This window comes from Talpa occidentalis, unplaced genomic scaffold (genome assembly GCF_014898055.3).
Source record: "Talpa occidentalis isolate TD23 unplaced genomic scaffold, MPIMG_talOcc4v2.1 talOcc4.15, whole genome shotgun sequence".
Lineage (NCBI taxonomy): Eukaryota > Metazoa > Chordata > Mammalia > Eulipotyphla > Talpidae > Talpa > Talpa occidentalis.
This window is the reverse complement of record NW_023601543.1, coordinates 32,668,413-32,692,992: the sequence shown is the minus strand read 5'-3', so window position 1 is coordinate 32,692,992 and position 24,580 is coordinate 32,668,413. Positions and strand designations below refer to the sequence as shown.

The following is a 24,580-nucleotide window of genomic DNA, read 5'->3' as shown; positions in this document are numbered from 1 at the left end:
TGTTAAAAAGATAAGGGTATACCTTAAAAATTTCCATCACCTGTCTATCACCACCACCCAGTTCTCCCCCACCAGGGGCAATGTCACCATCAATTCCATACGCCTTACTCCAGAGATTCTATATATGTACATCTAATGTATGTTCTCACACAGAATCTTTTGACATCACCACATAAAAAAATTGCACTATAGTTTATTGCTGTATAGTGTTTTATTGCATAAATATGCCTTAGTTAATCAGACCCTATGTGTGCATATTAAGGGTTCCCTTCCATTTTTCTTGATATTATAAGATTCAATGTTTATACATTTTTCTTTTTCTTCCATTCTTCCTTTCCTCCACCCAGTTTTAGTTAATTGAATTATGTTTCTTTCTCTCTATCTTTGTACTACTTGGTATGCTTAGACCCTGATTGCCAGAGTTGTCTGCTTTTGGTGATATGCTTTGATCTCAGCTAGTAAATGTTAAAAAATCAACATATTTACATTACCTCTCACCGTCTTTTTCTTTCCTCTTCCAGTTGTTTATTATATTATTTCTACTCCATCTGGGTTTACCGCCATTACATTTGTTCTGTAGCCATAATCACCACATTTGTTTCGGTGTTTGTCCTAAATTTACAGAGATTTTGACACTAATTGCTAGACTTTTGTTAGTTTCTTTCTTCTTTGTGCTTCTGTCACTTCTGCTTTCATTTCTGTGATTGTTAAATTTCTCTGCATTTTCCCTGAGGCCTGACAGCTCATATTTCACAGTATTCTTGTCTTACTATCCTGTTCTTGAATTCTTGTTGAACAGGTTCATGATATCCACAATTAAAACTTTCTAATTCATGGTGGAATGTTTGGGAACCCTCTTCATCTACTCTTTTCCAGTTGAATTTTCTTTATCTGTCATCCATTTTTTCTGGTGCCTTTTCTCCCCCCCCCTTTTTTTTGGTGTGTGTGTATTATCTATGTTCTCCTCTGTGTTCCATTTTAATTCCCCATCTTTGAGGAAATTCAGGTTTTATTGAGCCACTAGTTTGCAAAAAGTTCATCTAGGGCAAAGGCCAGGATAGTCTTCCTTGACACAAAGAATTTTCATTGGTTCGAGTCAGTGGTGAGAGGGAGCTGTGAGGCCATGACAAGTGCAACCTCTTTTCTCCCCTGTTGCTCAGAGGCAGATTCATTGCCACTGCTACCCTGGATACAGATTGCTTCCTGCAAATATGACCTGTCTCTGTGATTCTTTATTTAGTACAATCTCTATGTTTCTTATTATAGACCTCCTGCTCCATGGAGGCTCCTGCTGTGAACTTGCACATGTTTTTTTTATCTTTAAGAAGTATACAGTTTGGGGATGGGCAAGAACAAAAAAGGAAGGAAGCACAATGGACAATGGTGGTGGACTATGGGTGATTTGGTGGTGTGTGTGCTACGGTGGTGGCACCTATGGGGGATCCAAATATTGTCTCAATTAAAAATTTTTTAAAAATTAAGAGAAAATAGAAATCTGGCCAAAAAAAAGATTAAAAAAAAAAAGTACACAGTGTTTTAAAGAGGGTAGACCTCATGTAGGTGATCTTCCCGCAATAAAAAAAAGAAAGATAATGTCTCTCCTCTTTCTGAAATTTGGCATTGTCTAGTGGCTGATGTGAGGCTGTAGAGTCACAGTTTAAGAGCTTCTAAAAAAATTAACTGAGCAGACCGCCAAGAATAAAACTAATTTACAAATTGTGGAGATGCACTCTGTGAAGGAGTTAGAGCCCAGGGTAGTATGGGGGTTCGTTTGGATGGAGACTCCAGTAAGGTCCAGAAAGGCAAACAGATCCATGTTCTCCACCAGCCTCTCTGAGCTTTCTTAACCAAGTGGCACGGGGGGCAAAGGAACACAAATCACATTCCCTTCCTGTCCTGGAAGTGAGCTTATGCCTTTTTTTTAGAGAAAAATGGGTGACACAAAAGATGCTTAAATCACATCTCACTGTATCTTTGGTTGAAATGGCTTTTCATGATTAATTTTCTTAGCATTCATCACACTCCATTGTATTTCTCGTTTCCTTTGACTTTATTCCCGCAGATAAGCTCTATGAACACAAGAATGGTGCCTATTTTCTTTGCTATTGAATTTTCATCTGCCTCACACATAATTAGTGCTCAGTGTCTACTCAGTTTGATTTTCTAGCTTTCAAGCTACGATTTTGGTTCCAGACAGTAGTGCTTATCTATATATTTTTATCTACATATGTGCTTATCTATATATTTTTAAAATATTTTCAAGAGAAGTACATTATTTTTGCAGAAAGACATTTGTTTTTAAAATGTGTCAATATTTGTAATGTTAATTTTAAAAATTAATTGTTACTTTAAAAAAATTTTAAAATGGAGATGCATGCATGAAATGACAAATATGTTACACATGGTATATCCTGCTTTTTTTTTTAAGGTTTATTTTATTTATTTATGCATACAAGAACTGGGGTGTAGACCAGAGGTGCGGGAGGGTGAGAGGATTCACCAGAGACAGAGTGGGGAGCAGAACAGGCAGATGTACTGAAATACACTGATGGGGGAAGCAGCGGGTGAGCCAGGAGAGGTCTGCTGCACCATGTGGGTAGCTCCCTGGCCGGATCGAACTCATGCTCATGCCGCAGTGGCTGCAGATAGCTTCATGGTGCTGAGACTTAACCCCTTGCACCACCAGGGAGGTCCCTATCCTGTTGTTTCTTGAGGTCTTGTTTTCAAGTCTCTTCTCTTTCCAGGAATATCATCTATTGCCAAGGTTTCAATCATCACCTATATGTTACTGACTCACAAGTCTATATATCCGAAGTTCAAGATTATTTCAATGACTACATTGCATATCTCACAGATATATTATGCTGAATGTATTTGAAATTGGAGTTGTCATACCCCAGGCCTACACCAAAACTTTTCCTCCTCCTCTTCTATTCCCTGTCTCAGTGAGCACATCCACCATCCACCCAGCTGCATCTGCCAGGAATGTAATCAGTATTGACTCCTTCTCCTTCATCTTATAGTGCTAAGTTGTCACAAAGTCCCACTGATTCCACCTCATTCATATTTTTATAAATGTTAGTATTTATCAGAGCAAGGCATACACATGATAACAAAACAATCAACATAGAGTTTATGATGCAAATGAATTGTTGCCTCTCCTGCTCTTCCCTGGACTCAGTGCCACTGCTTAGTCCAGAGGCAACTGTTCTTGATTTTTCTGATTTTAACTCCTTTTGATGCAGTGGTTCTGCAAACCAAGTAGCCAGGGCATATTTATCTACTGTCTTCTGATGTAGTACAGCTAGGTGCAAGTTATAAATCAACTTTTATATGTAACAAACCATTCTAGGACACAAAGACTTAAAACAATCATCTTATGTACTAAATAATTTGAGGATGAGAAATTTGCACTGAACTTGTCTAGTTGGTTCTTCTGCTAGCCTTGTCTGAAATCACTTGTATATTGGGGTCAGTTGATGGATCAGGTGGAGGCTGGTCTTCTTATGGCTAGGTTAGCCTATTATAGCAAACAAAAAAGAAATAGAAACTACCCAGTCAAATTTGAAATCCAGATAATTAATATTTTTTTTTAGTATAAGTACATCCCGTGCAGTATCTGAGACATGTTTATATTAAAAAATGTCTTATGTTCATGTGAAATTCAAGTTTAATGGGGAGTCCTGTGTTTTATCTGGCAGTTCTTTATAGGGGTCCTCAGTGGAACAGTTCATGTCTGGTCTACATGGTCTCATCCTCAGCAGGTTAGTCTGGGTTTTGTCACAAGGTGGTTTCAGAGCAGGAAGAATGCATTCTCCAGTGAAAATGCAGTATTTAAATCTTTTCATGGATCACATTTATTAATGTTCAAACGGGCCAAAGTAAATCACTTGGCCAGGACCATAGTCAATACAGGAGGGGACTATACTATGGTATGGGTTCAAGGAGGCACAGTTCACTGGAAGTCATTACTATAATATTTTCTCAGATGTTCTTCTAATTGTTTTTCTTTTCTTAATTGCTTTTATCACACCCTCTACTTTTTCTAACCTCTAAATTAATTTTATCAAGTCCCCTTTTGTTCAGGAGTTCATCCATTACCACAAATCCTGTATCATCTTGCTCCACTTCGGTCTGGTCAACCAGGACATGCAGTTTAGCTGTCACCTTAAAACTCATCTTTATTGAGCCTCCCTGTTGGCTCAAGGGTTTAAGTCTCAGAACTATCAAGCTATCACCAGCCACTCCAACATGAGTTCGATCCCCAGCCAGGGAGCTGACCCACATGGTGCAGCAGATCTCTCCTGGCTCACCCGCTGCTTCCCCCAGCAGTGTATTTCAGTAGATCCGCCTGTTCTGCTCCCCACTCTGTCTCTGGTGAGTCCTCTCACTCCCTCTGCCCCCCACACCTCTAGCCTACACCCCAGTTCTTGTATGCACAAATGAATAAAAAATTTTTTAAAAAACTCAAAAATTCATTTTATTGTTTTTCTAAGTTAAAATCTCTATTTCCATGATTCCATATTTGCTTCTGACTTGATTACTTTATCACTCTCCAGCAGTACATGCTGAAATAACATCCTAAAAGAAAATCAATAGGAAATAAACTGAGTACTTTGAGTCCTGAAAACATCTGTATTGTCACTACATACCTACTTGATAGCATATTTAGAGATAGAAAAAGCACATATTCTAAGAGTGTGAAGACAATCTTTATATAATGACTTTTAGCATACAGTATTATGAATAAGAAGCCTATTGTCAGCCTGACTTGTAGATTACTTTCTCTTTACAAAGTTTGATGTCTCCTTTTTTTATCATGAAATTCCTAGAGGATGTATCTAGGTATCCGCAGTTTACCCTTTTACCTCTTATTGAGGTAAGATTAGTTTGAAACACCACTGTATGTTTTAGGAGTACAGGTTCACTCTTCCTCAAATGTTTATTACCCTGCTACCCCCACCACCACAGTGCCAATAATCCTCCACCTCAGTCCACTGGATAAATAAGAGTCATGATATAGTGATTATATGAGTGACACAATACTCATGTCTTTTTAATTAATAAAAGAGAAATACAGAGAAAAAATGAGAAGGCATGTATTAATCATCCATAAGTAACAACAAATGTTAACACTTTGTGGTATTTGTTGACAATCTTTTTATTAATAGATAAAATTAAGTTACATATATTGTTAGAATCCATATTCCTTCATCCTTTCCTAGAACCAATTGATATTAAAAAAGGATGTGTCTTTCAGCATCCATTTTTAATTTTGTTATATGTATGTATGTAAATAATATATAGCACTGTTTCATATGCTTAAAATTATATAAATGATATCATATTGTATCTCTGTACAAATTGCTTATTTCATGCAACATTACATTTCTGAGAATTGACTGGAGTGATATATAGACATCTATTTTGCTCATTTTACAGTTTTATAAATTCTATTATATAAATATATGACATATTACTTATTCACAAACCTACAGAAAACATCAACCTTCCTGATGAAACATCTACCATTAAAATCCAAAACAAGGCGAGTGTGCACTATATCATCGCTACTGTTGTTCTGGGTTCCTTGACAGTGCAATGAGATAAGAAAAAGAAATGAGCTGTGAACTATTGAATAGAAATAGATAAAACTGTCATAATTTGTAAACTACCTTTGTCTGCTTAAAAAGTCAGAAAGAAAAAGGAGGTAAAATAACAAAATTAATAAGAGAGTTCACCAACAGAAAGTGACTGCAGAATGACAATGCTATCTCAAGAGACTTTTTTATATAAAACAGCAATAATTATCCCATATTAAATTAATTTTTGGATGAGAACTATATATTTATATAAGCAAACAGCTCAAAAGATACAAAAACAGAAAGATTAAAAAATGAGTCTCTCATTAACCTTTTAGTGTCAAACACTACATCTGCCACGAGCAAAAAAGTGTCATTAGAAAGATGATCTATAATACATGAAAAACCTAAAATTATATATGACAATATATAATAGCAAAGAATATAAATATTTAAGATATATGCAAGACAGTGTGTCCTCCAGTTTCTTCTCTCTCCTACAGATTAAGAAATTTTGTTTAGGGAAGAAACCAGCGTCTAGAACACCTGGGTGCTAGAGTAGGCAGGGGAGGGCTCCTGTTCCCCAGGGGCAAGTAGGTGTCCTGGGCTGGCGCCTAGGCCAGAGCCCAGCTGACAACCATCAACACAACCCTGCCTGCCAACACACACACACACACACACACACACACACACACACTCAGCGCCCTTGCCATAGGCCAGCCGGGGAAGTGAGCTGGGGGTCCTGAGTCACAGGTCCCTGGGAGAAAGGGGGGGCATCTCAGGAGGGACTTGAACACCAGCAAGTCCCAGAGGAGATATTTGCTTGGCTGGGGGCCCGAGGGTGCCAGAAGGTGCCACGCAGAAGCCTGAGGACAAGCGGGCAGTGGTGCGGGGTTAGCTGGCTGCCTATCCATTTGGGAAAGGGAGGCAAGTGGGATCAGCCCTCCCGAGTGCCAGTGTGGAGGGGAGCGAGAGTGTCAGGAGACAGATGGGGTGGGTGGGTAACAGACAAGGGGCTGTGTGCTCCCCTGAAGGACCTGGCTGGGCTGTGGGGCAGCTCAGCCCAGTCAATCAGTGGTCCCTAGAAGGGAGCCAGGAGCCAGCCCGCAGCTTGGCTGGGAGCTCTCAGCCAAGTGGTGCTGGGGCAGCTTAGAGTTGGCCTGGGTGACCCCCCCATGCCTGTCTGTGGGGGCACTTCAACAGAGGGACTGAGGTGGAAAGTGCTTGGAGGGTGGCACATAGGGTCCCCATGAAGATGGGGTGTTGGAGATCGGATGTACCAGCCGGGAGCGGGCTGCCTGCAACCTGGCCTGTGCTAATGTGGGAGCAAGGAGTTAAAGTCCAAAATCCCCACGAGGGGTGGCAGGCTAGGGAGGGCCCTGGGAGTCCACGTGGAAGCCAGTAGCTCCAGGCACAGACGCAGAGGCGAGCCCCAGACAAATGAGAAGCCAAAGCGGGGCCCTGGCTGGAGCTGGAGGGCATGTGTGGTGGCAGCCCCAGATTTGCACCAGACACCCCCGGGGCCAGGGTGGCCCAGTCACGCAGGGCAGCTGCTCACAGCACGTGGTGTGAAAGCTCGAGCTTTGACGACCTCCCCAGGGCCCCCTTCCAGGCAGGAGGACTCCCCAGAGTGGGTCCTGGAACTTGCCAGGTGCCCATGCCAGTCACTCTTCTGAAGCATGGGGCAGGCGCGCACCAGCAGGAAAGGTGTCCCTCTCCCTCCACTGCCCCGGCCCCAGCCCCAGGGAAAAGCGGTTAGCCCAAGGGACGCAGTCTTGTGGGCGGTGTTGACCAGGGCTTGAAGGAAGAGGCCCATTGCTGGACACCTGGAAAGCAGGCAGGGAGCCTGGCTGTGGGGACGCTGGGCCAAGGCTTCTGGGAGGGGCCTGTGTTGTGGGGGAGGGATGGTGAAATTGCCCAGATCCAGATCCAGGGCTGGTTCAGTGGACCCGGGATGGGCTGGCCTCTCTCATTGCACCAAGGGGTGGCAGCCAGGGCCTTGGACGAAGGGTGGAGGTGTGTCCGGGTGGACAGACCGGCCAAGGCCATGCCAAGGGCCCTCAGCCTCTGCCCTCCCACCCCACTGGGAGTGGATGGAGGATCCCAAGCTCCCTTTCCTGGATGTCTCTGAAGCTGCTGGGAGAGCGCAGAAAGGGGGTTCCTCCAGAGGAAACAGGGGCTGATCCTTCTCACCCTGCCCCAGTTTGGGCTTGGGATGCCAAGGAAGCGGTGCTGAAGGCAGGTGGAGTAGCTGCTTCCCAGGAGAGGGCACGTCGGCACTTTGGCCCTGGGCAAGTGGCAACCGGGATGGCACCATGGTGCACGTGCTCATGTGCACAGGTGGGTGTTGGTGGCCAGCAAGGATGTGCAGGCACGCCCAGGGACGCTGACCTTCTTCTCTGGGCTGGCCATCAAGGAGACACCTGCTCCCCGAGGGATTTCTGTGCAGTGGACTCTCAGTCTGTCAACCTTGCAGCGGAATTGCACCCTCCCCGACTCCCACCCACCCTCACTGCCCTGCAGCAGCCCCCGGCCTCCACCGCCTTCTTGCAGCTCATCCTGAACTCCACAGCCCACCCCCGGCCCACCTCCCGGAGCGCTGAGCAGCAGGCCTTGTCAGGGCGCCCAGGTCCTGAGCATTCCTCATGTTCATCTCCCCTCCTCTCGGTGCAGGTGCGACGGCCAACTCAAGGACAGGAGCGCGCCTGGGTTATGCCAATCGAAACACACGACTTTATTGTTGCTACACACAGACGCAGGCTTGGGTGGGTGAGGCTGAGTGGGGACCACAGGCAGAAGGGGAGCGGCCTCATTTGATGAAGAGGTTCACCACCCGTGGGGTGGGCCGGGCCGGCCCGGGAGAAGGTGAGTGAGAGGAGTTCAGCCTGGGCAGAGACAAAGTACTGCAGGTCGGGCACAAGCTCCCACCTGGGTCTGGCCTCCACAAAGTGGCCCGGTTCGACAGGGGCACCGGGTGCCCGGCCTCCCTGGTGACGCCCTGATAGGGAGTTCTCTGTGCTGGGCTGGCAGCTGAAAGGCTCCCTTCGCAGCCTCAGGGAGAAGGCTGCAGGGCAGTGACTTACAAAGCCCTTGGCCTGCACATGCCCCGCCCAAGCAGCCTCTCAGAGCTGGGGGGAACCCCGTGGCCAGGAAGGGGGGGGGGTCCTGCCTCCAGCAACTGTAGCTGCCACCCCAGGGTGCGGTGACTGGCTAAAGCCGGATCTTCAGGCACACCCACCGCAGAGTCTCTGGAGGAGAACACCAGCGGGGTTCACCAAGTGGGGCTGGGGTGCAGTCGGTCCCGTTCTGGGGGAGGCGGCCTCTTAAGAGACCAGGGTGTCTGGGAGCGGCTCTCTGTTTCCGGGCCTGACTAAGAGGGACATGAATGAGAGCAGCACCTGGGCACCCAGCAACTCCCCTGCCCAGCCCGGCTTTTCAAACAAACCCATCAAGGGTTTCCAAACCTGCGCCTCGGCACAGCCACTTCCCTGTGTTATCAGAGGAAACTTCAAGTCTGCAACGGGCTTGGCAAGCATGTCATTAATAACCGCCATGCCCATTAACAACTTTAATCCGGCCTGCTGCAGAAATGAGGTGCCGCAGAGTGACACAGTCTGCCGACACACTCCATGGATGGACATCTTAATCTGGCCCTGAACTTCAGCTCTCACGTTCCAGTTATCCGGGGTGCAGACCGCCTCCTCCTTAAGAGCAGGGTCGGGAGTGGGGATTGTGTTTCCAGCAGTGGAGAGTCTGGCCAAATGACTACTGATACTGCGGCTCAATGAACAACCCGCATGCTTGGGTTGAGCAAATGGCATTTTACCCTGAATGGAAGGACACTTGGAGAGGCCCAGAACACAAGTGACATTTTTAAAGCTTTGAGTACTCCAAGTACTTTTATGTTCATAAGGGAATGGGCGCTGTTTTACGGGGTGTGTTCTGTTGGCCTTGCCGCCACCTGAGGGCCTGTCCTCAGTGCCACCAGGGGCCCCAGGTTCTGTCCAGTCCCTATCCTCACTCCAGGGCCGACCCATGGTCATGAAATCAAACCAAAACTCCGGTTCTTCCTCATCCAGCTCCTGGTCATCGTCCCATTCCTCTTCCTCCTCGTCAAGCTTCTCGTCATCCTCTCTTCCTATGGTTAGCTTGTAGACACAGTAGCAGGCCCCGGCCCCAATCATCAGTCCTGCCGCCATCCAACCCACCTCCCGAGCCCGGCCCATGCTCCAGTCTGTGCCCGACCTAGGGCAGGACATCAGAGGGCCTTGCTCCACCTGAATGAAGAAGACCCCTAGGGCCAGGGTGAGTGGTGGAGGCAGGAAGTGGTCTTCAGCCTCTCCCAGGTCTTGTAATTCTCTTGTGATGAATCTATGGGTTAAATACAGTATTAGGGTTACTCACCAGATGCAGAATGGAGTTTGGGTTCTGAGCGAGAGAGTGGATGGATTATTAGGAATTATTAAGAAACTACGTCTGCTCTTTTCTGTCACCCTCCAGCCACCTTAGCCAGCATGTCTCTTCCAGGCCCCACAGAGAAAGGCAGGGAGTGGGCTGTGGCCAGAGACCCAGGGAGGTGACAGGGGGGAGCCCCCAGGGCATGTCCACCACTGCACCCACACGTCCCCAGAGCATTGCAGGCAGTTGCTCCCACCCACCTCCACCAAAGTCAGGTACATCCCTTCTTCTGCCCTGGTCTTCTGTTTCTAGTGCTCCTTCCACCGCGGCTGATGGACAGAGGCTGTGACAGAAGGACAGATGGAGAGGCAGCCAGCCGGCAAGGGGACTGAAAGTGGAGTGGAAGGATCAATGCGGACAGCACATTCCCATAGCTCTTTTCTGAAATTCCGGCCTTTGAGTTTAAATTCTTTCTCACACCCTCCGACTTTCCTAACGCGGGCGTCCCCGCCCCCCTCCCCCCTGTCGTCCGCCATTTCCCAGGCAAAGGCCGCCACACCCCTTCCCTGCGCTGAAATGGGAGGGGGTGTGGAGAGAGAAGGGGCCAGGAGGGGGCGACTCGGACCCGGCCCGCACGGATCCGAGCCCTCCGTGGCCCGCCACCCCCTCCCAGGTTCCAGGGCTCGCCGCACCGTCACAGCGACCCGTCCTGCGGGTCCCAGGCAGTTTGCTCTTTCCCTCGCCGCGACTTTCGCGGAGACGTTCGGGCCAAGAGACTTACAGACCTGCAGACAGACAGGGGGCCGAGGGCATGAAGCGCTTGGTGGACGGAGCAGCAATCGGGACGCGCGCGCGCTGATGGTGGAAGCTTCCCTTCCTGGGAGCCGCTGTCACCGCCATCCACTCCCCGGACCCCCGCCCGAAGTCCGCCGGCTCTCCCCGGGAAAACCGGCAAGGGGCTGGGGGGCGGTATGCGGAAAGCGGGCGAGACGGGGACACAGCCCCCATCGGCCCACGCCAAGAGCCGTGACACTCGTGGCCCCTTCCCACCCCCACCTGCCTCCAAGCAGAAACCACGCTCTCACCGACCTGCACCGTCCGGGCTAGTTTTCCTTCTTCCTTCACACGCCTGCAGAGTAATAGGGGGCTGGTACCCAGACGGAGGCGACTAGCAGGACTTCTGTTCTAGGCAGCTCTTGGTCACGTGACCACCACGTCACCAGTGAGCTCTGGTCCCCAATTTCCACTCCCACAAGCAGTGCGGCAGGCGCCAGCCTGCCCCGTACCTCCCCCTTCCCCCCCATCACACTGGGCCCTGTCACTCTTTTCCTCTGTAACAATACCAGAAACCAGAAGTGGCCGTGGCTCTCTGGTGTGTGAATTTGCCTTTCTCTAATTACAGGAAGGGCCAGTATCTCTGGGTCTACCGTTCACTTCTACTTCTTCTCCAGGAAATGTCTCTCCCTTTTCTTGAGGCTGAAACCCCTGCCTGACCCGCTGAATTTCTACCCCTTTTCACATTCAGTCTCTGCTCCAAAGCTAAGGAGGAAGACAAAAAGAGCTCAAGAAGTGAGGTTTTATTGATATTTTGGATCCATGTTCTATTTCATCCTTCCTTCAGTTTTTTATTGACTGGAGCTACGGTATTCTGTAATCAGGAAATACAATAAAGCTACTATCTCACAGGGACAACAAAGAATCCAAGTCTTTAAATATATGTAGCAAAAACAAAATTTCCCAGTTAAAAGGGAGGCCTCATTGATTTGGTTGATTTGTGCCAGCTTGAAAATATTTTCTTTTGACTGCACAGGAAATAGCAGCCTTCAAACAGTATATTAAAATTTAAAAATGTATTCCTACAAACAAAACAAGTGTGCTGTCGATATGATTTATACAGTGACCGATAAAATGCATCTCAAGTGAGGTGGTGGGTGTCTTCTTCATGAGGACTTTAGAGAAGTGAACCACTAGCCCTTTTCTTCTTCCTAGCTGAACCCACAGTATTAGGTGTCAGGTGACTGAGCTCTTCATAGAAGACCATGGGCGGGCTTTCATTCTGACATCAGAGGACAGATTTTATGTCGGCCCCATTTCAGATAAATCTTACATCTTTAGATGAATTCTTACAGATTAATAACTTTGAAATTGAGTCTGCTTTTCAATCAGAGATTTTAAGAATCTGTTCTGAAGTTTCATGGTGGAACCCCTACATCCCTGTGATTAGAGAATCCTGTGCTATTCCGCTGGTGGGAACAAGACTCAACAGATGGCATTTTCACGCCACCATGACACCGGTGCACTGTCTCCTGTATCTGTCATCAGGTAGTACATGCAACCCTGGCAGTGGCTAGTGTTCAGCATCTTCCAGTGGGGGGCGGGGCCGGTGGGTGACAAAATCGCTTCAGCAACCCTGACATGCTTATCGTTTTTCCCCTCACAAAGGATAGTTTACAGGATCCCAAGTAGTTACCAAGAGAAAGAGGTTTTTCATTCCCTCCTTCTGTTACCATTTCATTGCACCACCCTTACACCCCCTCAGCATAATCCCAGAACTCAGGGACCAAGTATGCAGAAGTTAGTCCCCAGACATCCAGCTGTCCATGCTGGGGAGTCATACTCTAAATATAGACCCTTAGGCAGCCTCTTTCTTAGAACGTTGAAATATGACACCCCAGCAGGAAGCTCCCTGGGTGAGGGGCCCCTGTGTGGAGGAGGCCCTTTTTGGAGGTAAGCCTGGGAGCCCAGGGTGCCTGGCTGGTGAATATTCAGAAATCCAGAGCACATCACAACTTTCTGTTCCCTCATTTTTATAGTTCAAATTCACTCACCAATATCATGCCCCATCTCTCTAACCCTCCACCTCATTTCTTTCAACATCGTGTTGTTATATTGTTCTTTTCAACATCCTTTATTTACTGCTTCCAGAAGAGTGAATTCTATTTATGAAAACTTACTCTAACAGAACTCGAACATTCAACTATCTGCCATTCCATTTTGGGCTGCTAAGTACTTACATAAACAGCTTTTGTGAGTTTTGAACATATACATGAGAACTAAGGAGTATGAAGAGCTAAACGCAGGTATTGCTGGTGTCATAGATGTGCCTCTACAACCAAGACACATTTTTGCAACTCTTTGCCAGGCTTCAAGGACAATAGCACTGCTTCTTATCTCTCCTTTCTAGTATAAACTACCTCCCTGCTTTGGTATATTTTCCAATTATTCCAGAGACCATCTATCATGTCCTCTTTGGGATGTCATAATTTCTACTGATTTTCAGTTTTTTATCTTGGTCCAATAGTGAAACTTTAGCAAGAAAGTATTGAGCTGTTCTGTTTCTGGCATAATGCCCACCCTTTAACTATTTTATATATTAACCCTTTGTTCAGCGGTGACTGAGGTTCTGGGGGCTTATTTGTCACAGCATATCTTAGTTGGCATTTTCACATTCACTGAGCATGAGAGAGATACAGCTTGGAAATGGCAATGCACACATTTGTCATTTGAGTGAAAGCCACCTGGCTCCCCTGACAGGTTTCTACAAGGTTGCACCTACAGTCTAGGGTCTTGTGTTCAGTGTCGCGCCATCATCCTCGGCTTCATCTGTATGCTGAGAACAGATGCCTCTGTCAAGGAAAGACCCCCACTCATAGAGACTTACACATAAATCTAGACTTGAATGGCCAGACTCATGGATCTCTACATTCTCTCCCTGTAAATAGGCCACAAGGGAAGCTAAGTTTGAACAGGAGTGAGAAATACAACTGTCACAGGTATGGCAGTTCCTCTCGGTCTTACTAGCCCATTTCTCTCCCTGTAGACAAGTTACTACTTGGGAAGCCATAAATTCAAAAGGTTGCTTGGTGAGCTTACAATCAGAGCAAGGGCAATAGTTCACCTCAAGAAGTGGCTTTCAGCTAAGGAAGCTTGAAGTACTCTTACACATCAAGGGGATGAAATGTTCCATTCATCTTCGCCAAAATTCCCTCTCATCCAGAAAGTGCTTGGGTGGGAGCTACCAGCACTTTCCTCTGACTCCTTTTCATATATCCCAATGCTTGAATAAGCCCCTTCACTGCACATAAACTTTTTCCAAACACAGAAACATACAGTTGATTTGGTTTCTGTTTGCTAAATGTCACTCTTGTCCTAATACTGCCTCCCAGAAATTACACTGATATGAACTGCCCTGAAATTTTGCCTGTTCCCAAACTTCCCAGTCTCTCGATGTATCCCCCCATTGGCTGTGGATTTGAACAAGTTATGCTCAGATACTAACCCTCTATCCAGGCTTCAGGGAACATCCCTCTATAGACCCCATCCTCTGGCATCACCTTATTACCTTTCCCACTATAAAAAAAGTTAAATCATTGCTGACAAGTGAATCATCGAGCCATCAAACCAGTGGGTGAAATGGTTTCACACGAATTACTGGATGCCAGATTTAGTTGAATTTGTCTTTGTCTCAGCGTTCTCGAACACTGGTTTCATTGAAAGATGACATTTCTCTATTTGTATCCATGTATATTTGATAACATTCTTTGTATGCCATTCATTTTGTCAGTGTGCGTGTCCCTTGATCTGACAGATATCCTCCCAAGTTGTGATTTCTACTGCACTCTTTCTGTTTCTGGCTTCTGAGGGTTTCTTTGCCCAGTGATGCAAGCGAAGGTCTGCAGGTCTCCTGACTGGCCTAGTCAGAAGACTTCTGTGTTCTCAGACAACCTGATCAGCTCATTCAGGGTTGTGTTGTGTGCTAGGCCCAAAAGACATTGGGAGTGCTTTGAGTGAAGCATGTAACACTCCCCACAAGCGAGAAAATGTGACTTTTGGAGGCCATCACCCAACATCTGTCTCCAACTCCTACTCTTTTTTCCTCAAATGAAAAGAGCTTTATAGTAATCTTTTTCTCACAAAGAATGCAGGGGAGTGGGGAGGAGGGAAAGGGTAGAACAAAAAGAACAAGAAAGTATTAAGGAATGAAAAAGCACACTCTCACCATGGGTCTACTTTTCTGAAGGCTTGTACGTTTCAGATCTGGGACTAGATTTCTGAGGAAATGTTAGATATTAATAGCTAGGAGGAGGGGGATGGAAGGAGAGGTTGCTGTCCCAGGAGCCTAGGGAAGGAAGAGACAAATTTTCAAAAAAGTCCAAGCGGCCAGTAGCCCCAGGGGAAGATGCTGTCCCTTTCTGGTACTGGGAGGAAGGCAAAAACAAGTACGGGGGAGATGAGATTAGCAAAGAAGAAAGAGTAACAAGGCCTGGTATGGGGGAGGGAATGGAGGGGGGCGGGCCCTCTTCTGCCGCACTGCTGGTGGGAGGGGAAATTGGGGACCCGAGTTGGTGGATGACGTAGCCCTCACGTGACCAAGAGCTGACGTGTGCAGAAGTCCTTCTTGTTCTGGTCGTTGTTCCCGTCTGAGTACCAGCTCCCCAGTGCCCTGAGGGCGAGCGGACCTGCGGCGGAGTGAAGGAGGAGGAGGGGAAGGAAATTGTCCCGGATCCCTGCAGGTCTGTGACTGGGAGATTCCTGAAGGTGGGGGTGGCTGAGGGCGTTAGGGCGGAGACCGTCGCGGGTCCAGAGGCGCCTCCGTCGTCTCTCCCACTCGCCGCCCGGCTTTCCAAGATAGCTGTCCCGTTTGCAGTCCAGATCGATGCTGCGAAATGGTTAGCTGGGGCGTGTTTAGGGAGTCTCCCTGAGGTCGGGAGGTGGGAGTCCGCTGGGAGCCGAGGCCTGTAATCCGGAAAGGGAGCTGTGGCCTGGGTGTTGGCCCCCGGTCCTTCAGGACAGTGCCGGAGGGGAAAGGCTGGACATTGCGGGGCGGGGGGGGGCGGGGTGCAGTGTGATGTGTCAGCAGAACCCCGAGAGGGGCCGTAAGAGTGGGAAACCTTTGACAGTCAGGCCTCCGAATTAGGAAAGAGTTTCGTGTTCTGGGGACGGGCCCGTCCACCAAGCACTCAGTCGCGGCTGTTTCCCGTCTTTCTGCTGGTGACTGGATCTTCCTGACCGTGCCTCTGTGTCCAGTGGGTGCGAGCTTCTCCCGGGTTGCCAGTCTTTCGGTAGTTGCGGCACCACACCAGGCAAGGGGAGAGGAAAGAAATTAACCCCGATCGGTGAAGGTCGATTTGAGGGTAAGACCATCTGCGAACCCTCAGAGGGGCGGTGGTGGGGCGGGGAGACGAAACCAGAGATGGCAATAATCTAGGTTAGGTCTGAGACGGAGTGTATATCTCACCACCCTCCCGGGACTGTGGCGAAATGGCGTGCGTTGAGAGTGTGTGTGTGCGTGTGTGTATGTGTGTGTGCGCGCGCGTGTGTCGCGGGGGGAGGGGCAGGGAGGGGAGGATGACGGGAGGGAAACCTATCAGACACTTTGTTCATAATCCTTCTCTCTCAACAGCACTTAGTCCCCATGTTTTCGATCTGTCATCCTGCAGGTCTGCCGTAGCAGGTGGCACCACTTGAAGCGAGGGAGGAAGTTTCCGCGGATCAGTAGAGGTCGGTGTGGGCGTGGGGGCTGCCTGCAATGGGGGAGGGGTTGGAAATCGGCTACTGTTGGACAGGCTCACCTAATTCTACCTTATTTCCCTAACACCCCTCCCATTTCAGGCTAGGGAAGGGGCAAGCATGTGCATGTTTTGGATGTCACAGAGAGGTTAAAAAAAAAATCTGACAACCTGGAAGGTGAATCAGGAAAGCGAGGAGTGAGCAATCAATCCTTTAACTCCTCAGTTCTCACTGACTCTGTCTGATCTCTCTGCAGATCGCAGGGGTTGTTGGGCGTGGCTCACCTCCAGGGGAGGGAAGAAGGGGCTATCTGCCTGTCTTGAGGAGGTTAGTGCAAGAGTGCCACTCCCTGGAGACACTCGCAATTGGCTTAGGTCCCAGCGGAGACTGTGGTCTCTGTTGCCTTTATCTGGGCTTGGGGTGGGAGTGGGCTGAGGAGGGTGTGGGGAGGGTGAAATGACTGGGATAGAGCGAATTTTGTTTAATCATCAAGGTTTCCTACGAAGTAATCATTTACTGTTCTCCTGCCCCCCTGTGCAGCTCTCTGCATGGGGCAAGGCAAAGAGAAGAGAAACTCAAACCCCTCTCCCTCCTCCATCCCTAGGTCCACCTGCAGTATCAGCTACTGTGGCCTTGAAGTGGCTGAAGAGGATCACTCTCCACCGCCTCGCACCCAGGCCCATAGCCCTCCTCCCCCAGCCTGAGTGACCATTCTATTCCTTGGTCCCTGCTCTTGTCAGGGACGATTGCATGGGCTACGCCAGGAAAGTAGGCTGGGTGACTGCGGGACTGGTGATTGGGGCTGGTGCCTGCTATTGCATTTATAGACTGACCCGGGGAAGAAAACAGAACAAGGAGAAAATGGCTGAGGGTGGATCTGGAGATATGGATGATGCTGGGGATTGTCCTGGGGCCAGGTACAATGACTGGTCTGATGATGATGATGACAACAGTGAGAACAAGGGTATAGTATGGTACCCACCTTGGGCCCGGATTGGGACTGAGGCTGGGACCAGAGCTAGGGCCAGGGCCAGAGCCAGGGCTACCCGGGCTCGTAGAGCTGTCCAGAAACGGGCTTCCCCCAATTCAGATGATACTGTTTTATCCCCTCAAGAGCTGCAGAAAGTTCTTTGCTTGGTGGAGATGTCTGAAAAGCCTTATATTCTGGAAGCAGCGTTAATTGCTCTGGGTAACAATGCTGCTTATGCATTTAACAGAGATATTATTCGTGATCTGGGTGGTCTCCCAATTGTTGCAAAGATTCTCAATACTCGGGATCCCATCGTTAAGGAAAAGGCTTTAATTGTCCTGAATAACTTGAGTGTGAATGCTGAAAATCAGCGCAGGCTTAAGATATACATGAATCAAGTGTGTGATGACACAATCACTTCTCGCTTGAACTCATCTGTGCAGCTGGCTGGACTAAGATTGCTTACAAATATGACTGTTACTAATGAGTATCAGCACATGCTTGCTAATTCTATTTCAGACTTTTTTCGTTTATTTTCCACGGGAAATGAGGAAACCAAACTTCAGGTTTTGAAACTCCTTTTGAATTTGGCTGAAAATCCAGCCATGCCCAGAGAACTGCTCAGGGCCCAAGTACCATCTTCCCTGGGTTCCCTCTTTAATAAGAAGGAGAACAAAGAGGTTATTCTTAAACTTCTGGTCATATTTGAGAACATAATTGACCATTTTAAATGGGAAGAAAATGAACCTACTCAGAATCAGTTCGGCGAAGGTTCGCTGTTTTTCTTTTTAAAAGAATTTCAAGTGTGTGCTGATAAGATTCTGGGGATAGAAAGTCACCATGACTTTTTGGTGAAAGTAAAAGTTGGAAAATTCATGGCCAAAGTGACTGAACGTGTGATCCCAAAGAGCCAGGAGTAACTTTTGATTTTGTAGTGTAGAAGCAACACACATTGTAAACTATTCCTTTTCTCCACCTTGTTTATATGGCAAGGATATATATGTTTATATATCCTTTCAGCTGCCAATTTTGAATAACGAATATCATATTGTATCATCAACACAGATATTATCCGAGTTGATCTTCAGGTTTAAGCTGGATGAATATCACTACTTGTTCTGAAAACATGTTTGTTGCTTTTTATCTTGCTGCCTAGATTGAAATATTTTTACTGTTTTCTCTGCATAAGTGACAGTGAACCAATTCATCCTAAGTAAGCTCCCTCCCGTCATTTGCATTGACTTCATTTGTGTATCATCAATAAACTTGCGTGTTAATGCTGGAAAGACAAAAAAAAAGAAAGAAGAAAGCAAGCAACCATTCTTGTCCTTTGGTTTATAATCTAGATGGAAAGATAAGAAACATACAAACAAAAAGATAACAGAATATCCGGAGCATATAGTGATTGTGCAATGTACGCTCTCAGAGCACAGAGGAAGCCGAAGATTCCATGGGGTAGGTAGTCAGCTCAAGATTCATGTAGAAAGCAGCCATTTAAAATGAGTCCTGAATGGGATAGGTGGTTAGGGCATTCCATGAGATGGAGTAAGGGGTGACTGGTGTGAGAAGACCTGGAGGTAGGAACTCTCTTTCTAGGACACTGGTCTGTTTAGACTGGCAAGGGTAAGGAATAAAAGTAAATACTTTTGGAAAGCTGGGTGAGACCAGTTTGTGGCAAGCTGTTTGAATATTACCCCCCATAGAACCCCGAGAGCCACTAAATATTTTTGACTAGAAAGGATAATAGGAATTCACATAGAAGCCCCTGTCTCCTATTGTGCAGTGTCCACGAGGGCGTGGCAAATGGACTCTTTCATACCCTAGTGCAAGGTTTGTGGAAGGCCATTTGGTACCACATATCGTAAACCTTAAAATATATAAACCCTTCATACCAAGGAAGTAATTGCATTATTGGCCAAAGACTATATGCATAAGGCTGTATAATCCCAGCATAGTCTAAAATAATAAAAATTACAGACAAGTGACTAGCACGCTGGATTGGTTAAACAGATTAAAGCATATTCACATGGTGTATGATAAAAATGTTGATGGAAATCTATATTTTCAGGAGAATATATTCATCATGCATTGTTAAATAAGAAAGGTAGTTTCAATAGCAGTATTCATAGTGTGATTCCATTTTTGAGGATAATATAACATACATTTAAATAGACCCTCAAATCTCTGGAATTACAGACATCCAAATAGTGACAGTGCTTATTTTGGGGTGGAAGGATAGTGAGTGATCTTAATCTTTTTACTTAGTATTCATTTTTGTGGTTTATTTATCTGAAATGATTATTGATTTTTTGGAAGTTTTTGAAAAAGAAAAGTGCTGGTAATGAAGCAGGTGATTGATCTGAGAGCATGTACTGAGTGAAAAACATATTTAGATTAAAAGTGAGATGGATTGAAGTTTCCTTTCTGAAATGATAGATGAGTGGTGAAGACAGGGCTTGTCATGAGGATAAAATGAAATAACACATGCCAAATACTTAGAATCACCTGGCACGTAGCAGTTAATTAAGAAAAGTGAGTACCCTTAATTTCCTAGAAAACAGGATTGATAGTTTTTTGGTTGACCTTTGTTTTGCTGGGGCATTCTGCCATGTGTCAGTGTCATTTAATAAATAATAACAATAAAGGATAGCATTTATTAAGTGAGTACTGTGTAGAGTTCTGTCATTCCTGCAAGGCAGCTGTTAAGATAATTTCTCAAAGGAATAAGGACTCGATGTGTTTCCCCAGACATCATCTCACCAGCCCCCACAACATATTCCTAGTCAGTTTTGGGATGCTGTCCTACGTCAAATATGAGACCAGGAAAAAGAGTGAAATCTTCTGCTCAGTTATCATCTGGCTTTAACCCCAGGCTCACATGTATGTGCTCTTACGTCGTATGTAGCAGACAAAACCACCAGGGAATGGTTGGTTTAAATTTGTTGGGTATGGTGACCTTACTGAGCCACATATATGTGAGGATTCTTTTGACACAGTTTTAAGGATGGGATGTGGAGAAAGGGAACTCTGTTATTACGTAGTAGAGAAAGATTTTGGAGGGGAAGGTAAATCCATGTAAAATAGAGGTACCTGTGTCACAGCTAGGTGGAGAAACCCTGTTGTCATTTTAATGTATTGAGCTGGACATCAGAGGAGAAAACTGGGCTGAAAGTAACTTGGAGTCAGTAGAGGATGAATGAATTGAAGACTTGGGAGTGGATGTGATGCCCTACAGAGAAGGATGAGAGAAAATGAGTGGAGGGCTGAAAAAAAAGTGTAACAGACTATGGCCTCTGGAAAAAAGCAGCACTGGATTGAAACACTATCCCCTTCCACTCTTTTTACTGTCCATATTCCTATACATTCTATTCATAAAATTGTATATTGTAGATAAATTTTCAGAGCCTGATAGAAAAGTGTTTTCCTAAAAAATACTCATTGGAGATACTTGAGAAAATGAGAACAAATTTGTCCCCTGGCCCAGATATGTAGCTTGAACTTCTGAAGAAATTTCAGATCAAGCCATGTTGACCTTGGGGATGCTGAGTGATGTTGACCTTGGGGATGCTGAGTGATGTCTATGCATAGGGTGAAAGTGAGGTGGATGAATAATAGCCAGCCACCTTGTGGCAGGGGCACAGGCCTTGCAGGTCTTTTCCCTTCCCTCCCCTTCCTCCTAACTTTTAGTCCCTCCTTGGGTATAATGACAATAGTTTCCTTGTGTTTCTGTCTTTGGGATGACCATTTAACTCCCATCACACCAGGTCAAGCGCCAGTGGGCACTGAGTACAGAGCAACAGTTGCAGTCACCATGGTAATTCAGTGACCCTGCATGTGACTGGATGGCAGGGTTTGGGGATCCCTGGTTCAGCAGAGACTGGGAAGGAGCTAGTCTTAATGTGGCCCAGCCTTATGGGTACTGCATGTACTTTGGATGCCCCACACCGCGTGTTGTTTACAATAGAATCACGCAGACTGAAAGTGCCATGTGGAACAGATGTGGGGCTGCCTGACCCGGGAGGGCCTCTTGGTCAAGCCACATGCCGTTCTTCTGCTGTGTTCATATAAGAGGTGCCACTCTCGGTCATTTTGGGAAGGGCACAGTTCTAGGACTGTGGCAGCACATGGGGGCAGGGAGGAAGCAGAGTCCTCTCTTTGAAAAAGAATGACAGCTCATGGGAAGCTGAGGGAATTAGAAACTCAAACGATCCTGCCATTTTGATTTTGTTCTACTCTGGTGGTTTTAGGAATGTAAGTGGGTTTATCCCAGCCAAATGTGTTCAAAGGCAATTTTGCAAAGATGGAGGGCAGTTCCCTTACAAATCATCACCAGAAGTATAGCACTTCAAGGCTCAGGAAACTGGTTATCTTTTTAAAAGTTCATGTTTTACTTGCCTTCTTTCTAAAGAGATTTTAAGTGTAGGCTTAGCAAATTGCTGTGGTTCTGGAAAATTTTGTGTTTATGTCTCTGCTTAATTTCTCTGCTAAGTTCCCATGAGAATGACTTGTCTAGGAAAGATTATTATTATTTTCAATGCTACCTTCTTCAGATTCCTGTTACATCACACCCCAGACTGAAGGTTTTCTCCTTCTGTTCAAATTGTGGCCCTTTGTTGCCTTTGAATAAGAACTATCTTACCTTCCTGGATGCAGGAAACTCGATACTGGCTCCTGGTCTGCCATGCCCTGAGGGTGTGGTAGTAAGCAGGATAAGGGGAATCTGCTTTTCAGATGCCATATCTCCACACTTGACCCTCTTCACTGGGTCCTGTCAGGTCTGTGGGAAGGCCTGGGCAATCTGTGTGCTTGGGGACAGGTAGGAGGCAGGGAGGAGAGAGGGAGAAGAGAATGAAGGGATAACTCTAAAGGCTTATGCAAATGCCAACAATCCACCATTGAGAGCGGTTAAGTGTGACTGTCTGACCCTGTTGACCTATTACACTCACTAAAGGAAAAAGCGAGTGCAATACAAGCATCTTTGGACTTAAAGTTTCCTGTTTATTGAGCATTTCTAAGATTGCTAAGGCTATAGCACCAAATGGAGTGGAATTCTTTTTGAAAATACAAAACAGAATGATAATTTATGTTATTATAAGAAATACAATTACTAAGTAGACCAGATTTTTAAGTGTTTGTTGCTCAGAACATTCTCTCCCTAATCCACATCAGAAACCAAATTATATTCAGAACATTATTTAGTGCTCAAGGAATCAGGTCAACTGAAGTAGCTAGATATTGGTACCATCAAAGTAGAACTATGTCTGCAATGGGTATTGACTTTTTTAAATCAAATACTTGTATGCAAGAGGTAGAACATGTTTCTCCTTTGACATAATTATAATAATCCTCTGCCTAGAGCCTCAGTGGATTGTAGTTTTATGATTATTAAGATGTGTCATGAAGGAAAATTCATACAGATTTTGAGAGATGTATATTCTTAGAGCAGGAGAAGACTATAGTACTTGCAATGCATTTGCTTCTACCCATTGATTAATCTACTCCTTTTCCAGATTTGTTTTTGTCCAATGAGTAATGATAACTTGTTATTAAACACACACAAAATGAATTGTCAACTCTTTAGTTATTTCTTCCTTTTCCTTTTTTTCAAAGAGTTAATTTATTAGATATCATAATTGCTTCTTTTTTGATATTAGAGAAGATGAAATCTGGGCAAGACCAAGCCAAACAAGCAATATTTAAAATATTTTATAAAGCTTAAATCCATTCAAGCTGATTCAGAGTATGATTTTTATAATCAGCTATTATTTAACATCTTCAATCATCACCTCTTATTAAACTGGCCCATGAAATCTATAACAAAAAAGTATTAAATTGCATTGTGCCATTTATGAAAATTAAATTCTGGATGACCTTTTTGATATAAAGGTAAAATCTCTATGCTATAAACGCCCTGACTTGTGAATGTCTTTAATTACACAACCTGTATATATAATCACATTTATTTAGGTGGATATGATATAATCAGGGAAATACTAAGACACTAGTAAATCCCTGGAATTGGTTGTTTAGCTTTTTTTTAAGCTACTGATAGAAGGCCCAGATATGTATTTGTTTCAGCTTGGAAAAGGGAAATGTTAGCCTCTCTAGAAGAAAGTCATATTGTAGCCTCTGTTTTGGAAGACAAAATTATATCTCCAACTGGATACTTGACTCCCATTCTGAGACATATTTGAGAGTTACCAGCACTTTGAAAGATTGTTTTTCACAATGCACTCTAATCTTTCCTTTATTGTGTTTTCTTAAACTGTAGTAGCAACATGTCTATAAAAAATTAAAACAGATAAACACATAAATTAAAACATAAAAGTGCCCTTTTCTCACTCATCTTTACAGTTATCTACTATTATCAATCCAATGTATTCTATGATGAAAATGAACTCATGGTCCATATATTGTTCTGTTTTGCAACTCTTATTTCACGTAAAATACAGTCATGTGTATTCTTATATGCATATCTTACCTCACATAACTTAAGCATTTCTCTGTAGATGATCTATATTTTTAGGTAATCAAATCATTCAGCTTTTCCCAGTATGGCTTGTAGGTTTGGGCTCATGCTGAATCAGACTTTTCTCACCTCAAGATTTTATATTTTCTTCAAGCTTTTAATAATAGCTCTGTGTATGTGTGTGTGTGTGTGTGTTTAATCCTTCTAGTAGATACTTTTGTGTATGGTGTGAAGTAGAGATGTAATTTTATATCATTTCCCAGCCCTAAACATTGAATACGCCTTTTCTTTCCTCCACTTTTTGGCAGGACTTTTTATACATTATAGTCATAGGTTATTTACAAAATGTAATTCTTCTCTATGAATGAAATATTATTGCTCCTTTTGTTATCTTTGAAGGATGATGCACTGAGGAGTGTTGGTGAGGTACTATATCACAGAACCTATTTTATTAAAGATAGAACGAAAAGTATTGGGTTTTGATACTAATTCATTGTGCTATGGGTCTATCATGAAGACAACTGAAACCCCAAAAGGATAAATACAATGCACTTTGGTTTAGAAAAATGCCTTAATTTGTAAAGGTGACTTACATGAAGTGGTAATACTTCACTCAAAGCAATTTTAATGTTGTCTTGGAACACATGACAA

The 24,580-nt window shown here is 45.2% G+C and overlaps 2 protein-coding genes across 9 annotated transcripts; one reads left to right on the top strand and one right to left on the bottom strand.

The window, feature by feature from the left end:
• Positions 1-8,203: 8,203 nt before the first annotated feature.
• Positions 8,204-11,207, bottom strand: ARMCX6 (armadillo repeat containing X-linked 6). 5 transcript variants are annotated; one of them, XM_037512984.1, is made up of 4 exons: positions 11,070-11,207; positions 10,673-10,765; positions 10,241-10,368; positions 8,204-9,953 (listed from the first exon to the last, which is right to left on the bottom strand). In XM_037512984.1, exon 4 carries the CDS (start codon positions 9,839-9,841, stop codon positions 8,906-8,908), a length of 936 nt encoding a protein of 311 aa, XP_037368881.1. In that variant the 5' UTR covers positions 9,842-9,953; positions 10,241-10,368; positions 10,673-10,765; positions 11,070-11,207; the 3' UTR covers positions 8,204-8,905. The 5 variants fall into 5 exon arrangements, with proteins under 5 accessions (XP_037368881.1, XP_054551908.1, XP_037368882.1 ...); XM_054695933.1 differs by having other exon boundaries at positions 10,241-10,323; XM_037512985.1 differs by lacking the exon at positions 10,673-10,765.
• A 4,128-nt stretch (positions 11,208-15,335) lies between these two features.
• ARMCX3 (armadillo repeat containing X-linked 3) lies at positions 15,336-18,748 on the top strand. Of its 4 annotated transcripts, none has more exons than XM_037512184.1 (5): positions 15,336-15,493; positions 16,008-16,114; positions 16,421-16,481; positions 16,747-16,817; positions 17,095-18,748. In XM_037512184.1, exon 5 carries the CDS (start codon positions 17,241-17,243, stop codon positions 18,378-18,380), a length of 1,140 nt encoding a protein of 379 aa, XP_037368081.1. In that variant the 5' UTR covers positions 15,336-15,493; positions 16,008-16,114; positions 16,421-16,481; positions 16,747-16,817; positions 17,095-17,240; the 3' UTR covers positions 18,381-18,748. The 4 variants fall into 4 exon arrangements, with proteins under 4 accessions (XP_037368081.1, XP_037368084.1, XP_037368083.1 ...); XM_037512185.2 differs by lacking the exon at positions 15,336-15,493 and adding an exon at positions 15,552-15,649; XM_037512187.1 differs by lacking the exon at positions 16,008-16,114.
• Positions 18,749-24,580: the final 5,832 nt, after the last annotated feature.